The following is a 22391-nucleotide window of genomic DNA, read 5'->3' as shown; positions in this document are numbered from 1 at the left end:
CAAAGTGTATAATCAATGGCTTTTAGCATAATCACAATGTTGTACATTCATCACCTCAAAAACTTTAGAACAATTTCATTACTCCAAAAAGGGAGACTCCACACCCCTCAGCATTCCTTCCCCAGTCCTACATAACCACTAATCTAATCTCATCTTTATAAATTGGTTTATATTACTTTTTATATAAATAAAATCATACAGTATTTAGTATTCTGTGTCTGGTCTCCTTCACTTAGTATAATGGGTTTTTTTTTTGTCTGATAGTAACACATTTTAGTATTAACCTACATATGTTCAGCTTCAAAGAAAAACGGTCTTATATAAGCAATTTTACCCATATTTATACATCACATAATATATTCATATTGCACATAATATACTTAGTTTATAATAGCACAATTATACAGCATGTGTCCTTTAGTTTCTGGTTTGCTTCACTCAACATAATGTATTCCTGGTTCATTCATGTTGTCATATATTTCACAGGTTCATTTCTTCTTACAGCTGCATAATGTTCCATCATGTGAATATACAACGGTTTGTTTATCATTCATCAGTTGATGAACACCTGAGTTGTTTCCAACTTTTGGCTGTTATGCATAATGCTGCTATGAACATTGTTGTGCAGATATCTGTTTGTGTTACTACTCTCAGTTCCTCTGGATATGCACCAAGCAATGGTATTGCCAGGTCCCATGGCAAGTCTATGTTCAACTTCCTTAGGAACTGCCAAGCAGTCCTCCACAGTGGCTGTACCACTCTACATTACCACCAACAGTGAATAAGCATTCCTATCTCTACTCATCCTCTCCAACATTTACGGTTTTCCAACTTTTTATTAGCAGCCAGTCAATATGTGTGAAATATCTCATTGAAGTTTTGATTTGCATTTCCCTAATCGCTGGTATATTAGTCAGCCAAAGTGGTGCTGATGCAAAATACCAGAAGTTGGTTGGTTTCTATAAAGTGTGTTTATTTGGGGTAGGAGCTTACAGACACCAGGCCATAAAGCATAAGTTACTTCCCTTGCCAAAGTCTACTTGGAGCAAGATGGCCGCTGACGTCTGTGAGGGTTCAGACTTCCTGGTTTCCTACGTTCCTGGGGTTTGCTTTTCTCTGGGTTGAAGGTTCCTTTCTTCCTGGGGCTGGCTTCTCTTTCCTCTGTGAGCTTACTTCCCAGGGCTCCAGCTTAAGTCTTCAGCATCAAACTCCAAGATCAAAATCCAACATCAAAAACCCTCGCATTAAAATCTCCAACTCTGTCCTTTGCCATGATTTTATTTGTGAGTCCCCACTCAGAAAGCAGAGGAGACTCGATGCCCTAACGACATGGCCCAGTTAAAGCCCTAATCATAACTCAATCATGCCCAGTAATAGACCAGATTACAAACATAATCCAATATCTATTTTTGGAACTCATAACCATATCAAACTGCTACAGCTAGTTATGTTGAACATTTTTCCAGATGTTTCTTCCTCATTTGTATTTCTTCTTTGGACAGTTGTCTTTTCAAGTCTTTTGCCATAAAAATATGGAACGCTTTATGAATTTGATTGTCCTCATTGTGCAGGGGCCATGCTAATCTCTGTATTGTTACAATTTTAGTATGTGTGCTGCTGAAGCAAGCATACTTTTTTAATCCATTAATTTGGTTTTTTTTTTTCATATTTTGGCTTGTGAATAATGCTACTGTAAATATTGGTGTACAGGTATTTTTGTGAGACCCTTTTTTCACTTTCTTTGTGTCCATAACTGGAAGTGGGTATGCCGAGTCATATGGTAATTCTATCTTTAACTTTTACAGAACTATCATATTGTTTTCCACAGTGGCTGCACTAATTTACACACTCATTAACAATGTACTAGTGTTCCAATTTTTCCTTATGCTCTCCAACACTTGATTTCCATTTTTTAAATAATAGCCATTCTTGTGGGATTGATGTGGTCTTTCATTGTCATTTTGATAATGCATTTGCATAATCCCTCATGGTATTGAGCATCTTTCCATATGCTTATTGGCCTTCTGTATATCTTCTTTGGAAAAAATGTCTTTTCAAGTCTTTTGCCCATTATTCTATTTGGGTTGTTTCTCATTTTGCTCTTCCATTGTAAAAGCTTTTTACATATTCTTGATTTTAAGCCCTTATCCATTATTTGGCTTGCAATTGTTTTCTCCCATTCTGGAGGTTTTTTCACTTTCTTGATAATGTCCTTTCATGTACAAAAGTTTTTAATTTTGATGAATTTGAATTTATCAATTGTTTCTTTTTTTTTCTTATGTTTTTTGTGTGTCATATCTGGGAATCCATTACCATAGGATGAGATTTTGAGTCATACAATCGGGGTTAAATCTTGACCATATAATTATGGATATATGAGAGTGAGCAAGTTCCTTAAACTGTCTGAGGATCATCCAATTTCTTTATCACCTTTCCCTTGCAACCATGTTCACACTTCAGTGCTGTTAATTACACACTTATCACTAAGTGACAAAAAAAAGTGATAGAAATTTTTTTAGGGATCCAAAGAAGAGGAACTTGTGGTCCACTTTCCATCTGAAACCTTGAGAACCAGCAGTCTCCCTGATGTATCCCAAGCCCAGTGGTGAGGGTGACAGCCAAAATGAAATACATAACCAGACTGAACTTACTCAAGGTCTTTCATGTGGTGATTAATGAGAAAAGTATTGGATTTGGTAAAATTCTATTTGAACCTCCAACATAAACAAGAGGTCAATGAGGCCCTCAACAAGCTTCCCAGGGTTTCCTCACCTGGATTGATATGGGAAAGCATCAGAAATGTTCTTGTATCCTCAACGAGGTGCAAGTGTTTTTGAGAACACTCCAAAAGGGTCTCAGGGTTATGATTAAGTGATTCTCCATGGGAGAGTGGTGGATGCATGACAATTTGGAGACCATGGCAGGAATGGGTTAATCCCAGCAGATGTGAACATAGATCTAGATAACCAAATGGCCAACACAGGACATTGTATGTGCCAGAGGAAGACAAAGGAAGGAGTACAACATGGAGAAGGGAGCATTCCTCCCACCAACATTGTGGTATATAAGTTCCAGAGTTCAGAATCAATTCTAGGGAGAAGGAGGATGAGGATAAAATGCTCAAAATTGACTAGGTTTTAAAATCCTCAAGACTGAGGAGTGAACAAACATAAGGGGGTAATGTAACTATGGCCTAAAGTAGACTTACTATTATTCTAGCAATGGAAGTACTTCTTCATTTGATATAAAGGCAGTGCCCACCAGAGGTTCTGAGGAAAGGGAGAGGGAAGAACAGGTATAATATGGGGCATTTGGGGGACATTGGACTTTTCCTGCATGACATTGCAATGAGGGAGACAGGCTATTATCATTGTCAAAACCTGTAAAATTGTGAGGTGCAAAGTATAAACTGTAATGTAAACTACAGTCCATGGTTAGTAGCAATGCTTCAATATGTTTGTCAATTGTAACAAATGTACCACACTAATGAAAGATGTTGTTAATGGGGGAAAGTGTGGGAGGGGGAGGCAGTAAGATATATGGAAATTCCCTATATTTTTGATGTAACATTTATGTAATCTAAAGATTGTTTAAAAATAAAAAAATAAAAAATAAAAATAAATGAAAAAGTAAAAAAGTTTGACTGCATTTACTTGAATGTGACTATGCAAATGTTTCCTAACATTTGGCAGAAATGGAAGCTCAGGATTTAGCACAATTCAGTTATGGAAAATAAAGGGAGCTATATTTTATACATCTGACTTTGTGACTTATAAAAAAACAGTTCACCTTAAATTGTGGTTCCCCAAGAGGTACAACAGGAACATCAGTTATATATCTATAAATGGATATGAATGGGGACCTCAGGATAAAATGGATAAGAGTGGAATTGTGGATGAAAAATAATAGGCCTAATTACATTTAAAGGGCTTTGAAAATTGCTTGACCTTGTGTTATTTCCTTTGCAACATTTTTCTGACCCTGAAGCTTTTATCTCATTTCACGTGACTCAGCTAACCAGCTTTGGCCTGTTACTGACTCATGGGGACCTCTCTAGAAATGACTTATTGGAAACTAGATTTAAAGAGAAAGATGATGACAGAGAAATAGCCTAACAATTAATTTTAAGCCTTATGTCTCCTTTGCTTTATAATAGAGGGAGTGCTTTCAGCATAGTTTGTCAAACAAATATGTGTCTACATATAATTCCGTATGTATCAATAAATTATAAGAACTAAAGAAGATCTAGAAGAAACCTCAAAGTTCACTAATATAAACACCTACCCAACAAAATGAAGAAAAGACGCCTACATAGCTAAAAGAGTGCATGCATGGAAATGAATGTGTTAAATGAGGAATTCTGTTCTCCATCAAGGGACTTGAAACCTAGTAGGTGTTCTACTGTTCTAATTAATTGATATATTAACATAGAACTCATACATAGAGAATCTACTAAGCCACTTACCTAGCTGCTATGGAGAATAAAAAGATGAATCAGACAGAAATCTTCATGCAACTAAAAAATAAGTTATATATCCCTATTTAATAATCATGTTGTAAATATAAGATATGATTATAGATGCATTTAGATTAGCTTTTGTTGTGGGCCTGGTCTAAGCTTTCACTTTAGTTCTCACCATTGGCCTCTGAGAGGTTAGGCTGAACGCTCTGAGTAGCTTCCGTGATCTAGAAGAGATCTCACTCAATCAAGTTGTAGTGTGTAAAGATGTTTATTAGTCAGTGTTCTCCAGAAAAACAGAACTGACAGAATATACTTGGGCAAATTTTAAGAAATCTCTTATAGGGATTGGGTCATGAGGCTACGGGGATTGGGAAGTCTGAGTTCTATAGGGCAGGCTGCAATCTGGGAGCTCAATGACACTGAATTCCCCAGGAGGAGCTGGCTGGTTGAAGTGGAGCTAGAAATACTTTTTTTCTGCCAGCTGAAATTCTCAGTTCTCCAATTGATTGGATGAGTAGATTCCGCTCATTGCTGGAGGTAATCTCCCTTGTTGATTGCAGATGTAATCAGCCATAAATGCAATCAAGTGACTAAGGAGTTAAATCCATGAAATAACCTCCCAGTAACAATCAGGCCAATGTTTGTAAATTCACTGGGTTTATAAAGTCTATCATCCTTCTTCTCTCCTTCTATCTACTTACGTCATCCTACCCCCAGGTAAAAGGCTTTTACTTAATCCATGGAAAGAAAGTAAATTACCCAGCTAGTACTTTAACCATATTTTTCCTGTCCTTTACCCAGTCAGGTTTTTTAATTAAAAAGCCTAGAATTTTGATGTATGTGTTCTAACACGCCCTCACGAGTTCCCTTGTCAGCCCTTGGAAATGAGCACTTCATAACTCCCAAAGAGGTGTCAGGGTGCTGGGGGTTCAAACAGAATTTTACCAAACGCAGTATTTTTCTTGTTAATCGGCACAAGAAAGGCCTTGGGAAAGTTCAGACTGGTTCTGTATAAAAATAAATGTCTTTCCTTTTCTTCTTATATATGAATTAGAGTCTGAGTGAATTTATGATACTACTATGTTTAATTCAAAGAATCTGAAAGGGTTCAAAAACAATGTGTCCTGGTTTGAGACTTTTGTGGATCCCAGAAAATTATGTTGTTAAGCTAACCAATTTCAGTGCATGGAAACCTAGTGTATATAAGGCCTTTAGGTTAGATTCAATTAAGGGACCCTTGGAATAAATCACTTTTATTAGATCACTTTAGGGTTTTCAACTGGACTATTTTAGTGAGATCTGATCCCGGCTGGGTTCCCACCCCTCTCACTGGAGGCTTAGATGAGCTGAGAACTGAAAGCAGAAACACAGAGAGAAAGGAAGCCTCCATTTTTACCCTTCCATGTGAAAGAGAGAACTTCAGGAAGACAGAGAAGCCCTGAGAGGCTGAGAAGGAAGAGAAGCTGAAGAAACGAGGCGCCCAAGAGGCTAGGCCCATGGAGCAGCTCGAAATTGATAGAGAAGGTGAGCCTTGAGTAGACTGCAGAGAGAGACTGGCAGACCCCCCATTTTGCCTTACCACATGACAAGGCTCCAGGATCTGCTTTGATTTGGACATTTTTGCAGCTGAAGAAATTCAGCTTTTATTCCAATAAATTCCCTTTATAAAAAGCCCATCTATTTCTGGTATATTGCATTGGCAGCCTATGACAAACTGTAACATAATATATGGGAGTTTTCACAAGTCTAAGTATGGAAGACTGAATACATAATTAGATAATAACATTCAACATACAGAAAGTAGTCATTACTATGTGTGTGTGTGTCTTCCTTTTCTGTTTGTTTTCTTCCAAATATTCCAGATGCATTCGTTCTCTTTTTTTTTTTTTAAGCACTGTTAGGAAATTCATTACATTTGTTTATTAATTCTCAGTTCTCTACTCTTTGAAGTTAGGCACATTCATATGATTGCATTGGCCAATGGAATGGGAGCAGAAATTATATGTGTTATTTCTAGGCAGAATCTTTAAAGAGTCAATGAACAATTTACTGTCTCCCAATATCCCATCCCTCTGTCATGGTGACCATGGCAACACATATTGAGATAAGATTCCAGTAATCTCTATATCTTAGTGACCTCACACATCCACCCCACTCACCAGCACTGCAAATTAGGACTGAGTGTGGAAAAATATCTCTGTGGGTTTAAGGCACTACCATTTTCAAATTGTTTGTTGCCTCAACATAACCGTCCATCCTGATTGTTATGCCACCCATCATACTATAGTTTTCAAAAATTTATAAGATATAGGTATTCAACAGTATTTACAAATCCATTTCTCTATAAAAAGAAACAGAAACCTCACGGAAGATCATGCATTCAGTTAAAGAAACAAAATGCTAATACTCTTATTGTAGTCAGTGTTTTTAAAATTGAGATCCACATTTGCTCTGAGAACTTTGAAATTTTATGTTTTCATTTTGCTGTTAACCTAAGGAAAAGTATAATGATATTATACTTTATAATTGAAATTACTTATATTTTGTACCTATATCTAATCAAACTAGGAAATGTCAAATGCTTCTCAAAGAATGATATGTAAGGAGAGTTTCCTCAGTAATCAAATAAAGAAAATTGGAGTTGTCATGAGGCTTGTAATACAAACTTATAAAATTTAAAAGAATCTATGCTAGAATGTTCAGAAAGTATGCACATGCACATCTGTTACATAACAACATCCAAAGTTCATTAGCTCTAGTATAGTAGAAAATATTTTAAAAATAAATTTTATGTTATTTATTATTGTTATAATTCCTGCACAACTTAATTAGCCAGTAAAAATAATAAATTAGCAACTTTATGAGGTCATTTTTAAAAGACATTATATTAAATGTTTAAAAGAAGACTGAAACAATAGATGAATATATCTCAAATTCACATTTACAAGTAAAATGTAAGACTCACAGATATAAATATATTTCTTTGAGTAAAGTCACTATCAGTTATTTGATTTCAGAATGACACAATCCTAGAGATCAAATTAATACTTATTAGAATTTTATTGGTTCTATATTATTTTTTGCATTTAATCCATTTGTCTTATTATTGTAGAAAAGGTAAACAAAAATTTACATCTAGCCTTATATTGGTAAATAAAGTGACAAGAAAAATGTATGACAGCATGAATATTTTTCCTTTAAAATACTTCTATATGTAACTCAAGTTGAAATATCTATAGTCTAAATCTAACAACTCCACTCCAAGTTAAAAAATCCAAGGGAATTAAGGACATACGCTCACAAAAAAACTTGCAAAAAGTTCATATCAGAATTATTCATAATAACCCAAAAGTAGAAACAACTCATATTTCCATCAACTCATGAATGAATATACAGAATGGTATACTAATATAATGGAATATTATTTTACAATTAAAGTATATTAACGTCCTGATACGTGCCACAAGATGGATGAATATGAGAAGTTATGCTAAATGAAAGCAGCCAGACACAAAAGATTACATATTATATGATTCCATTTGTATTAGTTGTCCTGAAAGAGTGAATGTAGATTTGTGGATGCCTGGGACTTCAGGTGACAACAAGAGTGACTGCAAATGGGCTGGAAAGATCCTTATTTGGTGACAGAAATGTTCTAAAATCAAGTTGTGACTCTACAGAATGATGTGCACAACTCTAAAAATGTACTAAAAACCTTGAGTTGTGTAATTTAAAAGGGTGAATTTTATGGTATATGAATTATACCACAATAGAGCTGGTATTTTAAAATTACGAATTTTCTTGGTCTCTTCAAGATAGTCTACCAGCCATTTAAAAATAATAATTAGAATTAAACAAAACATATAAAAATAATGTTAATTCTCCATATTTACAGAGCTTTGTATGTCAAAATGCTGTTCCCACTCACATCTCATTTGAAATTCATAAAATCACATGTGAAATTAGATGATCCTCAGACAGTTTAAGAAATTTGCTCACTCTCATACATCAACAATTGCATGGACAGGATTTGAATCTAAACATTATGACCCAAAATCTTATCTTTCAGTAATAGATTCTTAGGCATGATATCAAAAGCACAAGGGAAAAAAAGAAACAATAGATACAGTTGACTTTACCAAAATTTAAAAATTTGTACAACAAAGGACATTATCAAAAAAGTGAGAAGAAAACTTACAGAATAGGAGAAAACAGTTGTAAGCCATATATTAGATAAGGACTTAATATCCAGAATATAATTTAAAAATTACAATGTAACAATAAAATGACAATCCAATGTTTAAAATGGGCAAAGGACTTGAAAAGAAATTTTTCCAAAGAAGATATACAGATGTCCAATAAGTATATGGAAAGATGCTCAACATCATTAGTGAGTAAGGAAATGCAAATGAAAACCACAATGTTATAACACTTCACACCTACAACAATAGCTATTATGTAAAAAAGGAAAACAAGTGTCAGAGAGGCTGAGGAGAAACTCAATTCCACTTTTGGTGGGAATGTAAATTGGTGCAGCTGCTGTGGAAAGAAATACGGTTATGCAAAAAGTTAAATACAGAATTACCATAAAACCCATTAATCCCACTCCCAGCGATGGACACAAAGAAAGTGAAAACATGGTTTCACACAAATATTTGTACACCAATATTTATAGCGACATTATTCACAATAGCTAAAAGATGGAAACAACCCAATTTCCTATCAACAAATAAACAGATAAAAAATGTTTGATACTTATACACAATGAAATATTATTTGGCCATAAGAAAGAGTTATGTTCTGAGACATGCTGCAACACAAAAGAACCTTGAAAAATTTTTTCTCAGTGAAATAAGCAAGACACGTAAGGACATATATTGCATGGTGTCACATATTAGAGAAGTCTATAAATAGCAAATCTGCAGAGACAGAAAACAGAGCAGAGGTACCAGGGGATAATAGACTGAAGGAGGAAGAGAAGGTGTATATTTGGTGAACTTGGAGTGTGTATAAATAAAATTATTTTTTTTTAAATCTTGTACTCAGGTCTTCTGCGAGCAGCAATCCTGAATATTCTGATTGGCTTGGGAGGAATTAATCAATGTGAGATTTGATACCAGGAATGAAAATTTTTCTAATTAGCCCTCTCTTTTCAGCTGAGATAATCAATGATATTTTCTCATGGTATTTGGTTTCTTCTATAGACTAGTCTTAGACAAATTTTCATCACCTTGTGTACAAGGACTAATTGGTCATGACCCTTTTAAAATTAATCATTCATTTCTTCAAACTAATCAGTGGAACATGATGTAACCTTTCAGCCTAAGGGACTGAGGCAGACTTCAGGGGATAGAGTCCCTTGGAGATTCCAGCTCTCTTTAAGAGTCAATACCCACTCTTGGGGGAGGCTTCAGAGCCCACAGAAAGGATCAGAGGACCAATGGTTTCTGGTTTGTGGATTTATTTACACAGACCCTGACTGGCTTAAGCACAGAGGCACAGAAACACCACAAACCTAAAGGTTCCAGGATCAAGCTGTTCTGTAGAGTCCTTTCAAATAAGGTGACCCAGAAAATCATCCATATGTGATACCAGAAAATTAGACAAGAACAAGCCTTCCTTTGACTTGGACCAGAACAGTGTGTACATGAAGGGTGTGAGCTGCATTTTTATTACATACTTTGCTTTTTCCTCTCTCTCTCTCTTTGTGTTTTTCCATCCCTCTTGCTCATCCTCTATGCATGTTGTACATCTCTTATTTACTTTTTTTTTCAGTGTTTGCATTAACCAGACTAGTTAAAACTAATCAAAACTTTTTCATTGATCCTTGTGGAAAAAGAACACAATTATATTTTTGAAAAATTTTGCTTTAACCTGCTCCATCAGGAGGACATATATTATTTTGTCTAGTTTAGTATGTTTAATAGTGGTTCTTAGCCATTTTGAAAATTGAGTACTCTTTTAAGAACACTGAATACTATTGGACATTTTGTCTGAAAAAAAAAAGTGTGTGTGTGTATGTCTATGAAATGTTTATTATAATTTCAAGGCATTAGGTGGAATGGATACAGAATCATTATAGTGGAATTTATACCACAACAGATCATCATATCTTGGATATCTATTCTAATCTTTATTTATGACCTTGGGCAAATTTCTACTCTATTGAACTCTATCGCATCATCTAATACTTGGAAGAGAAACTGAGATTATCATTTTTTTCCCCCCAAGTTTAATCACCTAAGACAACTCTACATCAGTCCCAATACGTAAGCGTATGCCTCTTTCTTATCTGGTGATGATAAAGGCATATCTACAGTTATGGATGTGGGCCATAGGATTACCCACTTGAACCTTAAAATTTGTTCTCTTGGTCTTTAAATGTCCCCTGGCATAACTATTCTCAATCATTCTTGGAACTTGCTGAAGAGAAGAAATATATAAAATCACCATCCAAGCACACAGAGTTTTGACACTGGAGAGTCATTCTCTCAGATTTCAATGACTAGCATTGCTCAATGAGTCATTTTCAGGAATTAACTTCAATACCATCATACGTCACATATATACTCAATCTGATATTCTCCTCTATATTCAGTTAATTGTTTGACTCACCCTTGAATACTCACCCACAAAACTGTATAAAGCTTCTTTTTCTCCTCCTACAGTGATAGTTGAGACATGGAATGAGGTTCTAAAAATCTCATAAAAAGTCATAACTTAAAAAGGACCAACTACAATCATGTGACTTATCCTTATCCCCAGACCTTACCAGTGTCAATGTTTTCATTTGGTGCCATTGATTGCTGTCTAGAAAATGTGAACAAGATACTTAATCTTGTTATGACTCTTCTGTAAGTTTTGGAATAGTAATAGTATCTGCTACAGGTGGTTGTTAAGAGGATGAAATAAGTTAACGTACATAAAGGACTTAGAATGGTCTTGCTAGCTCAGATTGAGTGCTAAATAATTTTTATCTATCATTATTTGTTTTCTTATTTATATTCACTGATTTTAACAATGCATCTGGACCGTAGCCTTATCTGGGGAATGGTGAGGAGCTGAAGGGAAGAATGGGCACAGAACCACCAAAGCTTCTCAGATGCTCCCAGGATTTTCCTCATGGTCTTTCTTCCTTACTCTTCTACTCTCTCACATACTATGGGAGTTAGGCTAATTTGATTTATTTCCATGTTTTAAATTACATGTCTATGTTTGATTTCTCCTTTAATTTCCTAGTCATGCTGTCTTATGGACATCACTATTGGTTGGTCCATAAGCTCCTCAAAGTCAACAGGTACAAAAGTATTCCTGTATTTGCCTTGAAAAGGTAGATCTTTAATTTATAATCCACTGAGTGCCAGCTATATTCTATTATTTCATTGAAAAATGCTATGCTATCCACTTAGTCTTTCAAGCTAGATTATTTTCTCTCTTTCTTCATTCTTTCCTCCTGCCCACACATTTTATTATTTACAAAGACATTGATTCTATTTCATAAGTGCATGTGAATTCAACATTTCCTCCTTCCTAGCCTGGATAGTTGCTTTAGATTCCTAGCTTTCACCTTAACTGCACACTATTCACCATGTAAAGCTTCAACTACATTGCTACCAAAGCCATTTATCTAAAATATAAAGCTCATCATTTTACTAAAGACTTTTATTCTTCATCTAGGGTCATTCATAAAATAGACCATGAATACTTTCCTCCTCTGTGAATACTTCCTCAAAACTTCAAAGGGAAATATTAAAATATTCCTAACTATACCCCAAAAATAATAGGGTTTCTGTTGGGTAACAGAGTCAAAATCCACAAGCATGCTTTGATAGGCTTGACTGATGGGTAAATTCAAAAGAGATGAAACTGAATCTAGAAATTAACATATGAAAAAAAATGTTCCAGCTCTGAATAGTAGAAACTAATATGAAAATCTTCTTACATTTTCACAGGATTTCAGGTGTAATCAAAGTTGGTTTAAAGGCTGATGAAATATCTGAGTGCACTAACAGAAATACAGTAAGGAAAGCAAAGATATCATTCTCCATTGTATAACTCAGTTTAGAGTTTTCAGCAATAGTGGACAAAAAGAAGGAGGTAATACAAGGAATATCAGGGAGGAATTCAATGCCATACCACTTAAATGGCATTTGAAAATCAGGATATGGTTAAACAAAATCCTTCAAATTCTGGTGATTTTTCACAGTTTTGTTTTTCATCTCCCCAAGTAGTAAATGTAAGACCAATGGGTAAGATTTACAGTGAAGTAAAATTTACCTTAAAACAATAAAAAAGGAAGAGTTAAGCCAAGGGTTTCTAAGGATATAATGCTATGTCTTGGGAATTATAAAATTCTCCACTATTTAAAGTATTTGTGTCTTAATAAAAATGATTAAATTAAATCCAGTCAGTTCAGAGAATATATTAATTTCCCTTTTCTTTGCATTTTCATAGTTATTTTCCATCTTTCACCGATTATAGTAAAATGAATTTAGAATCCTTCAGTTTTGATTTGAGACCTGTCACTTGCTGCATATGAGAAGTTAGACAAGTTATTTAATTTACTTATAACATGATTTCATTATGAATTACAAAATGGAAATAGTAAAAATACTTTTCTTATAGAATCCTGTATTAAGGCCTAATTAGAATATGGATATGAAAGTTCTATGCAAAATATTAATGTCATCTTTTTCCTTTTCTCTATTAAATTTTCCTTTCTTTCCCCTTCTCTTTCCTTTCTTATGTTAATCTTCAACATTTCTACCCTCCTTGTAATTTGTTCTTCTTTATCTGATGACAGTAAAATAAAATCTGCTTATTTACCTGTCAGGTAACCTGTATTTGGTCTTTAAGTGCAGAGACTGCCCTTCCTTTTGTGGAATATTTGCTGGTCCTTTCACCAATAGGAGCAATGACTGTCTTTCTCTTTATGAATCTACTGAGTTTGCCACATCTCCTCCAATCGTTCATGAAAAATGGGAATGATAGCAAGAAATGGAAAATGACACTTTAAATCATTAACTTTTTGTGATTTCTTCTCTATTCAGGATAAAATCTAACTTACATGGAGATACAGAATCACACGCTGATAACAGAGTTTATCCTGTTGGGCATCCCCCACACAGAAGGGCAAGAAAACGTTCTCTTTGTTGTTTTCCTGATCTTCTACCTTTGCACTCTGCTGGGAAATCTGTTCATCTTTTTAGCTGTGATGTCTGATTCCCACCTCCATACCCCTATGTATTTTTTTCTTTGTAACCTCTCAGTGCTGGACATTGGTTTCTCTTCTGTGAGCACCCCAAAGCTGTTAGCCATCCTGCTAGTGAGGAACGGCGTCATCTCAATGGGGGGCTGCATGTCCCAGGTCTTTTTTTACCACTTTCTGGGCAGCACGGAGTGCCTGCTCTACACGGTGATGGCCTACGACCGGTTTGCTGCCATCTGCCACCCACTGCGCTACACCATCATCATGAACCGCAGGGTGTGTGCCCTCTTGGCTGCTGGCACCTGGTTTACCAGTTCCTTTCATGCCACAATTCTCACCACACTGACCTTCCAATTGCCGTATTGTGGGTCTAACGAGGTGGACTACTTCTTTTGTGACATCTTTCCTGTGGTCAAATTGGCCTGTGGGAACACCCTTATCATTGAGACTGTGAGTTTCACCAACATCGGTCTTGTGCCCATGACCTGCTTCTTCCTCATCCTTGCCTCGTATGTCCGCATTGTCATTGCGATCCTAAAGATGCACTCAGCTGAGGGCAGGCGCAAGGCGGCCTCCACCTGTGTTTCCCACCTCTCAGTGGTCACGCTCTTCTTTGGACCCTGTTTCCTAGTATATACCCAGCCATCCTTAAGCGATGTGCTGGTAGCTCCAGTGCAGATCTTTGGGTATGTAGTCACCCCCTTGATGAATTCCACAATCTATACTCTGAGAAACAAAGATGTTAAACGAGCCCTGAAGAAACTGGTGGGGTGTCAGGGTACTTCAGAAGGAAGTCACTAATCCAGTAGTGGGTAAGGTTGATTTTCTCCTCATTTGGGTATTAAAATAATTTTTTAGAAATCTATCCATTCTGTTGTAAGCTGTTTTTTTTTCCATAAACACATCTGTGAAGCAATTCTAATTGACATGAACCTATGACTTATTCCCCATTCTCATGAACTAGAGTTTAGCAAAATTTTTTCTCTGAAAGTCAAGATAGCAAACATTTTAGGCTGTTTTAATTATGGTATCTCTTGCAAATACTCAGTTTTTTCTCGCAGCATCAATGCAGCCATAGAAAATATGTTAAAAATGTATGTGTCTATGTTCCAATAAAACCTTATAAAATAGACAGTGGGCAAGATTTGCCCCAAAGGCCATGGTTTGCTGACCCTTGTTAAGGAAAGCAGCTAAATTTGAAAACTGTTTCCAAGGCTGTGTTGATAATGTTTAGGGGCAGATTTTGACACACCAGGGTACAGGTTCAATTACTGATCAGGGCTGGACCATGAAGGAATGGTATTCCAAGTGTAGCAGGGAGCAGTGTAAAATGAAAGCTGCCTCCCAAACTGAGAGGGCTACATCAGACCAAAGAAAGGCTAGGACAAGTCCAGCTTGGCATGTACGTGTTTAATAGGGAGCTTACGTGGAGAAGTTCTACTACAGTGGTATATCCGAGCCTGGTCATGGCCTAGAATTCCTTGTCCTTGGTGGCAGGAGAGCGTGGTGCTTCCAAGACTCCAAGTCCACACTTGTCACAAAGCAACAGGGGACTTTTATACTACATGTCTATGCATAGATGGGAAACGCACGTGAGGGGTGGCATGATTAAAGCATGCGGTGCTCAGGACAAGTAATGAAGGAATGGACAGTCTTAATGTTTCCCACCCAGGAAGAAGTTAAACTTTCACAGTAACTACATAAAATGAGCATTTGCAGTAGTTGTCAGTAAGGCTAAAGTTATGTCTTTACAGTCATTACATAAGGGATCTAGTGATATGAAGGTGGTCAAGTAGTTCACAGACCTGATTATTATTAGAGTTTCAGAGAGAGTTTAAGCATACAACATTTATGTATCAGTCATAAGCTCACAAATGGCTATTTCTCAAGGCTTTCTGTAAAACTGTTAAGAAATGAAATGCTGCTGTGACTAGGAAGAGAAAGAACAGAAAGCGTTGTGGGGAAAATGCAAACCCATGTATGCTACAAATGGACATTAAGGAACACAACTAACGCATCATAAGGAGAACTCTACAGCACCTCAAACACACAGAGCAGGAACTTGGCTTTGCAGCAGGCCCATGTGAATAGCATCCCTGCTAATGCCTAGGATTGTACTGGTTTCCCTGGTCATTATAACAAAGATTCCTTTCTGGACAAGTTTCTTGGAAATGAGGTAAATGGCCACTGCCGTTGCTCATAGAAGCAGTTCCAACAAGTACATCAGCATCCCTCCCATAAAATACCGAAAGGATGGTATTGGTATCTTTGGTCATACATCTGCATATGTATGATCCTAGGCTGAAGCCCCCTGCCTAGTCCTTGTAATAACCAAAGATTTTCTGTGTTGGCTCTGCTCTTTTCTGATTCAAACTGGACTATTACAGTGGCACTGACAACTATGGTTGGTCTGACAGGGTAGCGGGATAGATAGAAAGAAAGAGAGAGAGAAAGAGGTAGATAGTTATAGCTAGATGGTAGATTAAAAATAGGTACATAGATATCTAAATACAGGCAGATAAAGATAGATTAGATAAACATAGATATAGATGGATATAGATGATATAGATATATGATACACTGAGAGATAAAGAAATACACAGAAAAAGATAGAGATAGATAAATGATAGAGACAGAAAGAGATGTCTCTTTGCTCTAACTTTATGCTAATTTCTGATCTCCTAGTTCTCCCAATAAACCACCATAAACTAAGAACTCAGTAATAAGTGCCACATCTTTCTTTCTGTCTCCTTCCAGAATAAAAATAGGACAGGAGTCATAGATGAAGACACTGTAGTATTTCCCAGAAGAATGGTGCAAATAGGACTGCATTTTCCCTCTGCTCCATTTCACTGATGTCCAGATTTATAATTAAAATGTATAAATACATATATCTTCCATGATATAAAACACTACAGTGAGAAGCACACCTTCTGGGGAGTTGTCTGGAGTCCAGGCCTTACTATGCTTATGTGGAAGGAACAGGGACATGGTATTAAAGAAATACAACTTTCTACCCCACCGCATGAATATGCCTTACTGATGTGAGAGGATTTTGATGTGGAGGAGTGGAGGGGGGAGTGGGGTACATGGGAACCTCTTATGTTTTTTAACGTAACGTTTTGTGTGATCTATTTATCTTTTTAAAAAGACAATAATAAAAAAATAAGATAAAAAAATTTAAAAAAAGAAAGAGAGCTGATGGCAAAAATAGAAAGAATGTATTTGTCAAGCTTATACACAATATAGATGTAAAATATTTTTGCTTGTTTTATATTGTTTTCTTTTCCCATTTATGCTAATAGCACTCATATTACCTTTTGGATTTATTAATAAATCTAATAACTAAAGAAAAAAAAAAGAAATACAATTTTAATGGGCAGCTGTGTTAATCTGCTGTTCTTTATTCTCCACTAAGTGGTAAATGAGTCAAAAAGCAAGGTGGGTGAGGTTTGGTAACTTTCATAAACAATGTACAAAAGTAGGGCATGAAAGTCCAAGGTCTGAACTCTTAGAAGAGCTTTCTCCTCAGAGGATGCTCCTGACTCAACTTGTCCCCTTCTGCCCTGGACACACTAGAGCTCCCATGGAGGGAGGAGGACTTAAAATTCAGTCTCTGAGATGCTCGTGTCTGTAAACAAGCTCCCTTTGGGAGGTTTTGGAAAATATGGCTGAGGTTCATTTTAGTCCTATTTGGGTAGATTCGCTTGTTGTTGCCTGGCCATCCAGTAACTGGCTTGACAAAAGCAGTTGAAGTCTGAAGTACAGACTTCTCTATTAAGATAGCATCATGCATATGAATAACTCAATATGTGGTAACATTTTAAGACAAAATGAAAAGCTGGAGTCACATATCTCATCCATTTTTAAAAGGAATGAGAATCCATTGTCACAAGATTTCCTTGTTTTCTTTTACTGGTTCAACTAAACCTAATTACACTCACAGATTCTATAACAAAGATAACATTTTTAAAGGCAAAAGCTTTTGAATTTTAGTTAAGTGTCTAATTGGTGAATTGTTACTTAGTGACATGTTATCACCAGAGTAAAAACATCTATTTAACTCCTCATTTGTACCAGTGTGCTTTAGAACTGGGCTACCTTTGCAAATCAGCTGGAGATCATTCAAAGTCACAATAGAAAATCTCCTTTAGGTTCATTGTTCTGGCATTTGAAAAGAAACAATGAAGTTGTGCACTGTTTGAATTCTTCTTCCCTCTTTACTTCTTAATTTAAAAAAAAAATAAGGTCCTGGGATCTAAGGCCCCTCTCAATATAAAGGTGGAGTGGATGTTACCATCCCAGGGTCCACAGGATGGAGGAATAAAATATGGATTAGAGTGGACTTACTGATATTCTACTATAAAACTATTGTGACTAGTACTGGAAGAAACTGTAGCATTGATGTGGGAAAAGTGGCCACAGTAGTTGCTGAGGGTAGGGAGAGGGAAGAAGAAAAGTGATGTGGGGGCATTTTTGGGACTTTGAGTTGTCCTAAATGATATTTCAGGGACAAATGCTGGGCATTATATATCCTGCCATAACCCACTGAATGTACTGAGGGGAGAGTGTAAACTACAATGTCAACTATAATCCATGCAGTGCAGCAGTGCTCCAAGATGTATTCACCAAATGCAATGGATGTGCCGTAATAATGAAAGAGGTTGTTGATGTGGGAGGAGTGGGGGTGTGAGGTGTGGGGTATGTGGTAGCCTCTTATATTTTTTAATGTAACATTTTTTATGATCTATCTGAAAAAAAGAAAAAGGCTCTATATGTAGAAAACTACAAAACAATGCTAAAAGAAATTTAAAAGATCTAAACAAATGGGAAAGATATTCTGTGTTTATGGATTGGAAGAATAAATATCAAGCAGATATCAATCTTACACAAACTGATCTATAGATTGAATGCAATTTCAATTAAAGTCCTAACAGCTTACTTTACAGAACTAGAAAAGACAATTACCAAATTCATTTGGAAGGAAAAGTGCGCCCAAATAGCCAAAAACATTCTAAAAAAGAAGAGCAAGAATGACATGGGAGGAATTTCACTGCCTGACCTTGAAACATTACAAAGCTACAGTGGTCAGCATGGTACTTGCATAAAGATAGACACATTGATCAGTAGAATGGAATTGAGAACCCAGAAATAAACCAGTCAACTAGTTTTTTGACAAACTTACCAAGTTAATGTTAATGAGACAAAACAGTCTCCTCAACAAATGGTGCTGGGAGAACTGGATACCTATAACCAAGAGAATGAAAGAGGACCCCTATCTCACTCCCTATACAAGGATCAAGTCAAAATGGATCAAAGACTAAATTTAAAAGCCAAGACCATAAAACTACCAGAAGAAACTGTAGAAACATCTTTAACACCTCGTAATAGGTGATGGTTTCTTGGACCTGACACCCAAAGCATGCCTGACAAAAGGAAAAAAAAGAGATAAATGGGACCTCCTCAAAATTAAACACTTTTGCACCTCACAGGACTTTGTCAAAAGGGTGAAAAGATAGCCAACTCAATGGGAGAAAACATTCAGAAATCACATGTCTGATAGGAGTTTTATATCCAGGATATATAAAGAGATGTTATAGCTCAACAATAAAAAGACAAATAACCCAATTTAAAAAAGGGCAAAAGACTCGAATAGACATTTGTCCAAAGAAGAAATATAAATGGCAAAAAAAAAAACCCACATGAAGAAATGTTCAATATGACTAATGATTAGGGAAATGCAAATCAAAACTACAATGAGGTATCCATTTCACATATATCAGAATTGCCACTATTAAAAAGATGGAAAACTACAAGTGTTGGAGAGGATGTGGAGAGATAGGATCACTTATTCACTCTTAGCAGCAATGCAGAATGATATAGCCACAGTGGAGGACTGTTTGGCAGTTCCTAAAGAAGTTGAATATAGACTTGCCACATGACCCTGCAATAATGCTACTGGGTATATAACCAGAAGAACTGAGAGCAGTGACACAGACATCTGCACATTGATATTCATAGTGGCATTATTAATGATTGCCAAAAGTTGGAAACAACCCAGGTGTCTGTCAACAGATGAATGGAAAAACAAACTGGGTGTATTCATACAGTGAAATATTACGCAGCAGTAAGAAGAAATGATTGGAAAGCATATGACAATATGGATGAACCTGGAGGACATTATGTTGGGTGAAGAAAGCCAGACATAAAGTGACAAATATTGAACGATTGCATTACTATGAACCAAATATATTGTGTAACATTTTGAATGATTTTTAAAAAATGTATATTTATCCAGTACATCTAATTGAGAAAGGTACATTTTTATTTAACTGTGTTTTCTTTTCAGTTTTTAATTGCTTATATTTTCAATTATTACATGTACAATATAAAGTTTAAAAAAGTTTCCTTTGGCAACCACCACTTTGTCTTCCCTTTCAACTGAGCTGTTCTCTTTAGGCAATAAAGGAATTTGTTTTGCACAGAAGAACCAAGTCTAGTGTTCCCAAAGATTTCTTCCATTCCATCCCTTCAGCTTCCTTAACAATATTTAAATTCTTAAAGTACAACAACTTTTACTTTAGTAACATTGGAAATCACTTTAACAAAATGAAGTATTCCCAAGATATGTTCAACTTATTCAGCACTTTATTTTCAGAACTTCCAAATTGGGAGACACTGGGAGGCCTGAAGTCTGACATTCTGCTCTGGAAACCAAAAGTGCAGTCTAGACACTTTATTTAAAGAGTGATCCACCAATATTTTTCCTAGTATAATGAAGGAAGAACGAGGGATGCAAAACATAGAGTCAACCTTAAAGTTTCCATAAAGATGTTTGGTCAGAACAATTATTTCAAAATATTGTACCTTTTCCATGTCTGAAATTTTGCCATGAAAAAGGTGAATTTCTTCACAAAATTACACATTTCCTTTTCAAGTGAAAATTCCCCTGGGTATTACAGAGATCAAATAATACCTGAGTATTACAGAACTCAGATGATGTCTGGGATAATGAGATGATGGCTCTGTTCATGGTAGGGGGGAGGGAGAAGTATTAACAAGGCAGGTGAGAGGACATGCAAATACAGTTTTCTATAGATTTCAATTTGGCCAAAGGTCAGTCTGATGTCCCTAAATCTCCTTTCCCATAAGTCCCCCTTGAGAAGTAGTACAACTGGAATTTATTAAATGCCTTTTTATAACAGATACATTTTCTTTGTTAAATCTATAAAGATAAATAAAGACCCTGCCCTAAAAAAGCCCACTGTTTGATGGTAAAATCAAATATTAAAGATCTGTGCATAATAAAATGTGATAACAATAGAAAATAAATTTTTAGAATTTATCATGGACCAGGTATTATTCCTAACAACTTTAACGATATTAACTCAATCTTCACCACAATCCTATGAAGTAGTATAGTATTAGCAGTAGAACCATTTTGTACCTGAGAAGGTAAGACACAGAAAAGTTAAGGAACGTTTCCTGCTTGTAAGCACAAATCTATGCTTAGGAGCCATGCCTTCTGACTTCATTGCCCTTTACTTTAATAATTTCAATATAACATCAGCAGGATGAACAAAAAGAGTACAAAATGAGTGATTAGTTTTGCCCAGGAGTTTCTCAGAAGACTTTGTAGGAAAGGTGACATGTGAGTTAGACGCTGATGGATGAATGAAACAAGAAGATGAATGAATGTCAAAGATGTGGGGAAGTGCATGGAATCAGAGGGAAATGGTTTCTCGTGAAAGCATATGTGTGTGATGTGCACATCATTTTCAGGGAGAAAACTATATTCGAATAGAGGAAGATTGAGGTGAGAGTAGAAGTGAGGAGAGAAAACAGTAGGAAGGAAAAAGGAAATGGAGGAAAGAAGACTTATTCACATTACAAAAGGCCCTTTCTGTAGGAATGTGTCCTGGTTTGCCAGGAGAGTTTTTGCAGGATTTTTTTTGTGTCCTGGTTTGTAAGATAAGTTATATGGACACTTTATATCTATATAAAGCTAAGGAGTCTTAACATAAGACTAGGGTAATGGAAGTCCAATAAAATTGTATACCCTGAGTTTGACGGAAGTCTGCTGAGATTATTTGCCAGTCCAGGCAGTGCCAAGCACAGTATGAACAGGATACTTCATTAGCAAAATAGGAAGGACTCTGCTTCCTTATATTCCCATGGGAACTACTTCACACTTAACACCCACTGGTCTTTGCACCAGTCAGATGTGGGCTGCTCCAATTCAGCCACTTACCTCTATGACCCTTCTCCATTTTCTGAGCTCATGCAGCAACTTCATGGTAGAACAGGGGCTGGATCAGAATCTCTAGTTTCTCTATCCTAAACTCTGTCAGCCAAACCACTTAGATTTTTCTCAAGTGTAAGTGAATAGTGTTTTTTTAATTAAATTGTCTTTTTTTTCAAGAAACATAGCTCACAAAAAATGTTACATTAAAAAATGTAAGAGGGTTCCACATACCACACATCCCGCCCCCAACTCCTCTCATATCAACAACCTCTTTCATCATTGTGGCACATTCATTGCAATTGGTGAATACATTTTGGAGCACTGCTGCACCACATGGATTATAGTTTATATTGTGGTTTACACTCTCCACCAGTACATTCAGTGAGTATATGGCAGGATATAAAATGTCCAGTATCTGTCCCTGCAATATCACTTAGTATAATTCCAAGTCCTGAAAATGCCCTCAAATCTCATCA

The 22391-nt window shown here is 36.1% G+C and overlaps 1 protein-coding gene and 1 pseudogene across 1 annotated transcript; one reads left to right on the top strand and one right to left on the bottom strand.

The window, feature by feature from the left end:
• Positions 1–1526: 1526 nt before the first annotated feature.
• Positions 1527–1626, bottom strand: LOC111764415 (U6 spliceosomal RNA; annotated as a pseudogene).
• Positions 1627–13529: 11903 nt separating this feature from the next.
• LOC101439137 (olfactory receptor 10D3-like) lies at positions 13530–14471 on the top strand. The gene has a single exon (XM_004459581.2). The coding sequence runs from the start codon at positions 13530–13532 to the stop codon at positions 14469–14471; it is 942 nt and encodes a 313-aa protein (XP_004459638.2).
• The last annotated feature ends 7920 nt before the right edge of the window (positions 14472–22391 follow it).

The sequence above is a fragment of the Dasypus novemcinctus genome, chromosome 27 (genome assembly GCF_030445035.2).
Source record: "Dasypus novemcinctus isolate mDasNov1 chromosome 27, mDasNov1.1.hap2, whole genome shotgun sequence".
NCBI classification, from domain to species: Eukaryota; Metazoa; Chordata; class Mammalia; order Cingulata; family Dasypodidae; genus Dasypus; species Dasypus novemcinctus.
Note: the sequence above shows the minus strand (reverse complement) of the source record. Positions and strands in the feature narration are given on the sequence as shown.

Coding starts and splice junctions, on each gene's coding strand:
- LOC101439137 (XM_004459581.2), top strand. CDS start 13,530: ATGGAGATACAGAATCACACGCTGATAACAGAGTTTATCCTGTTGGGC.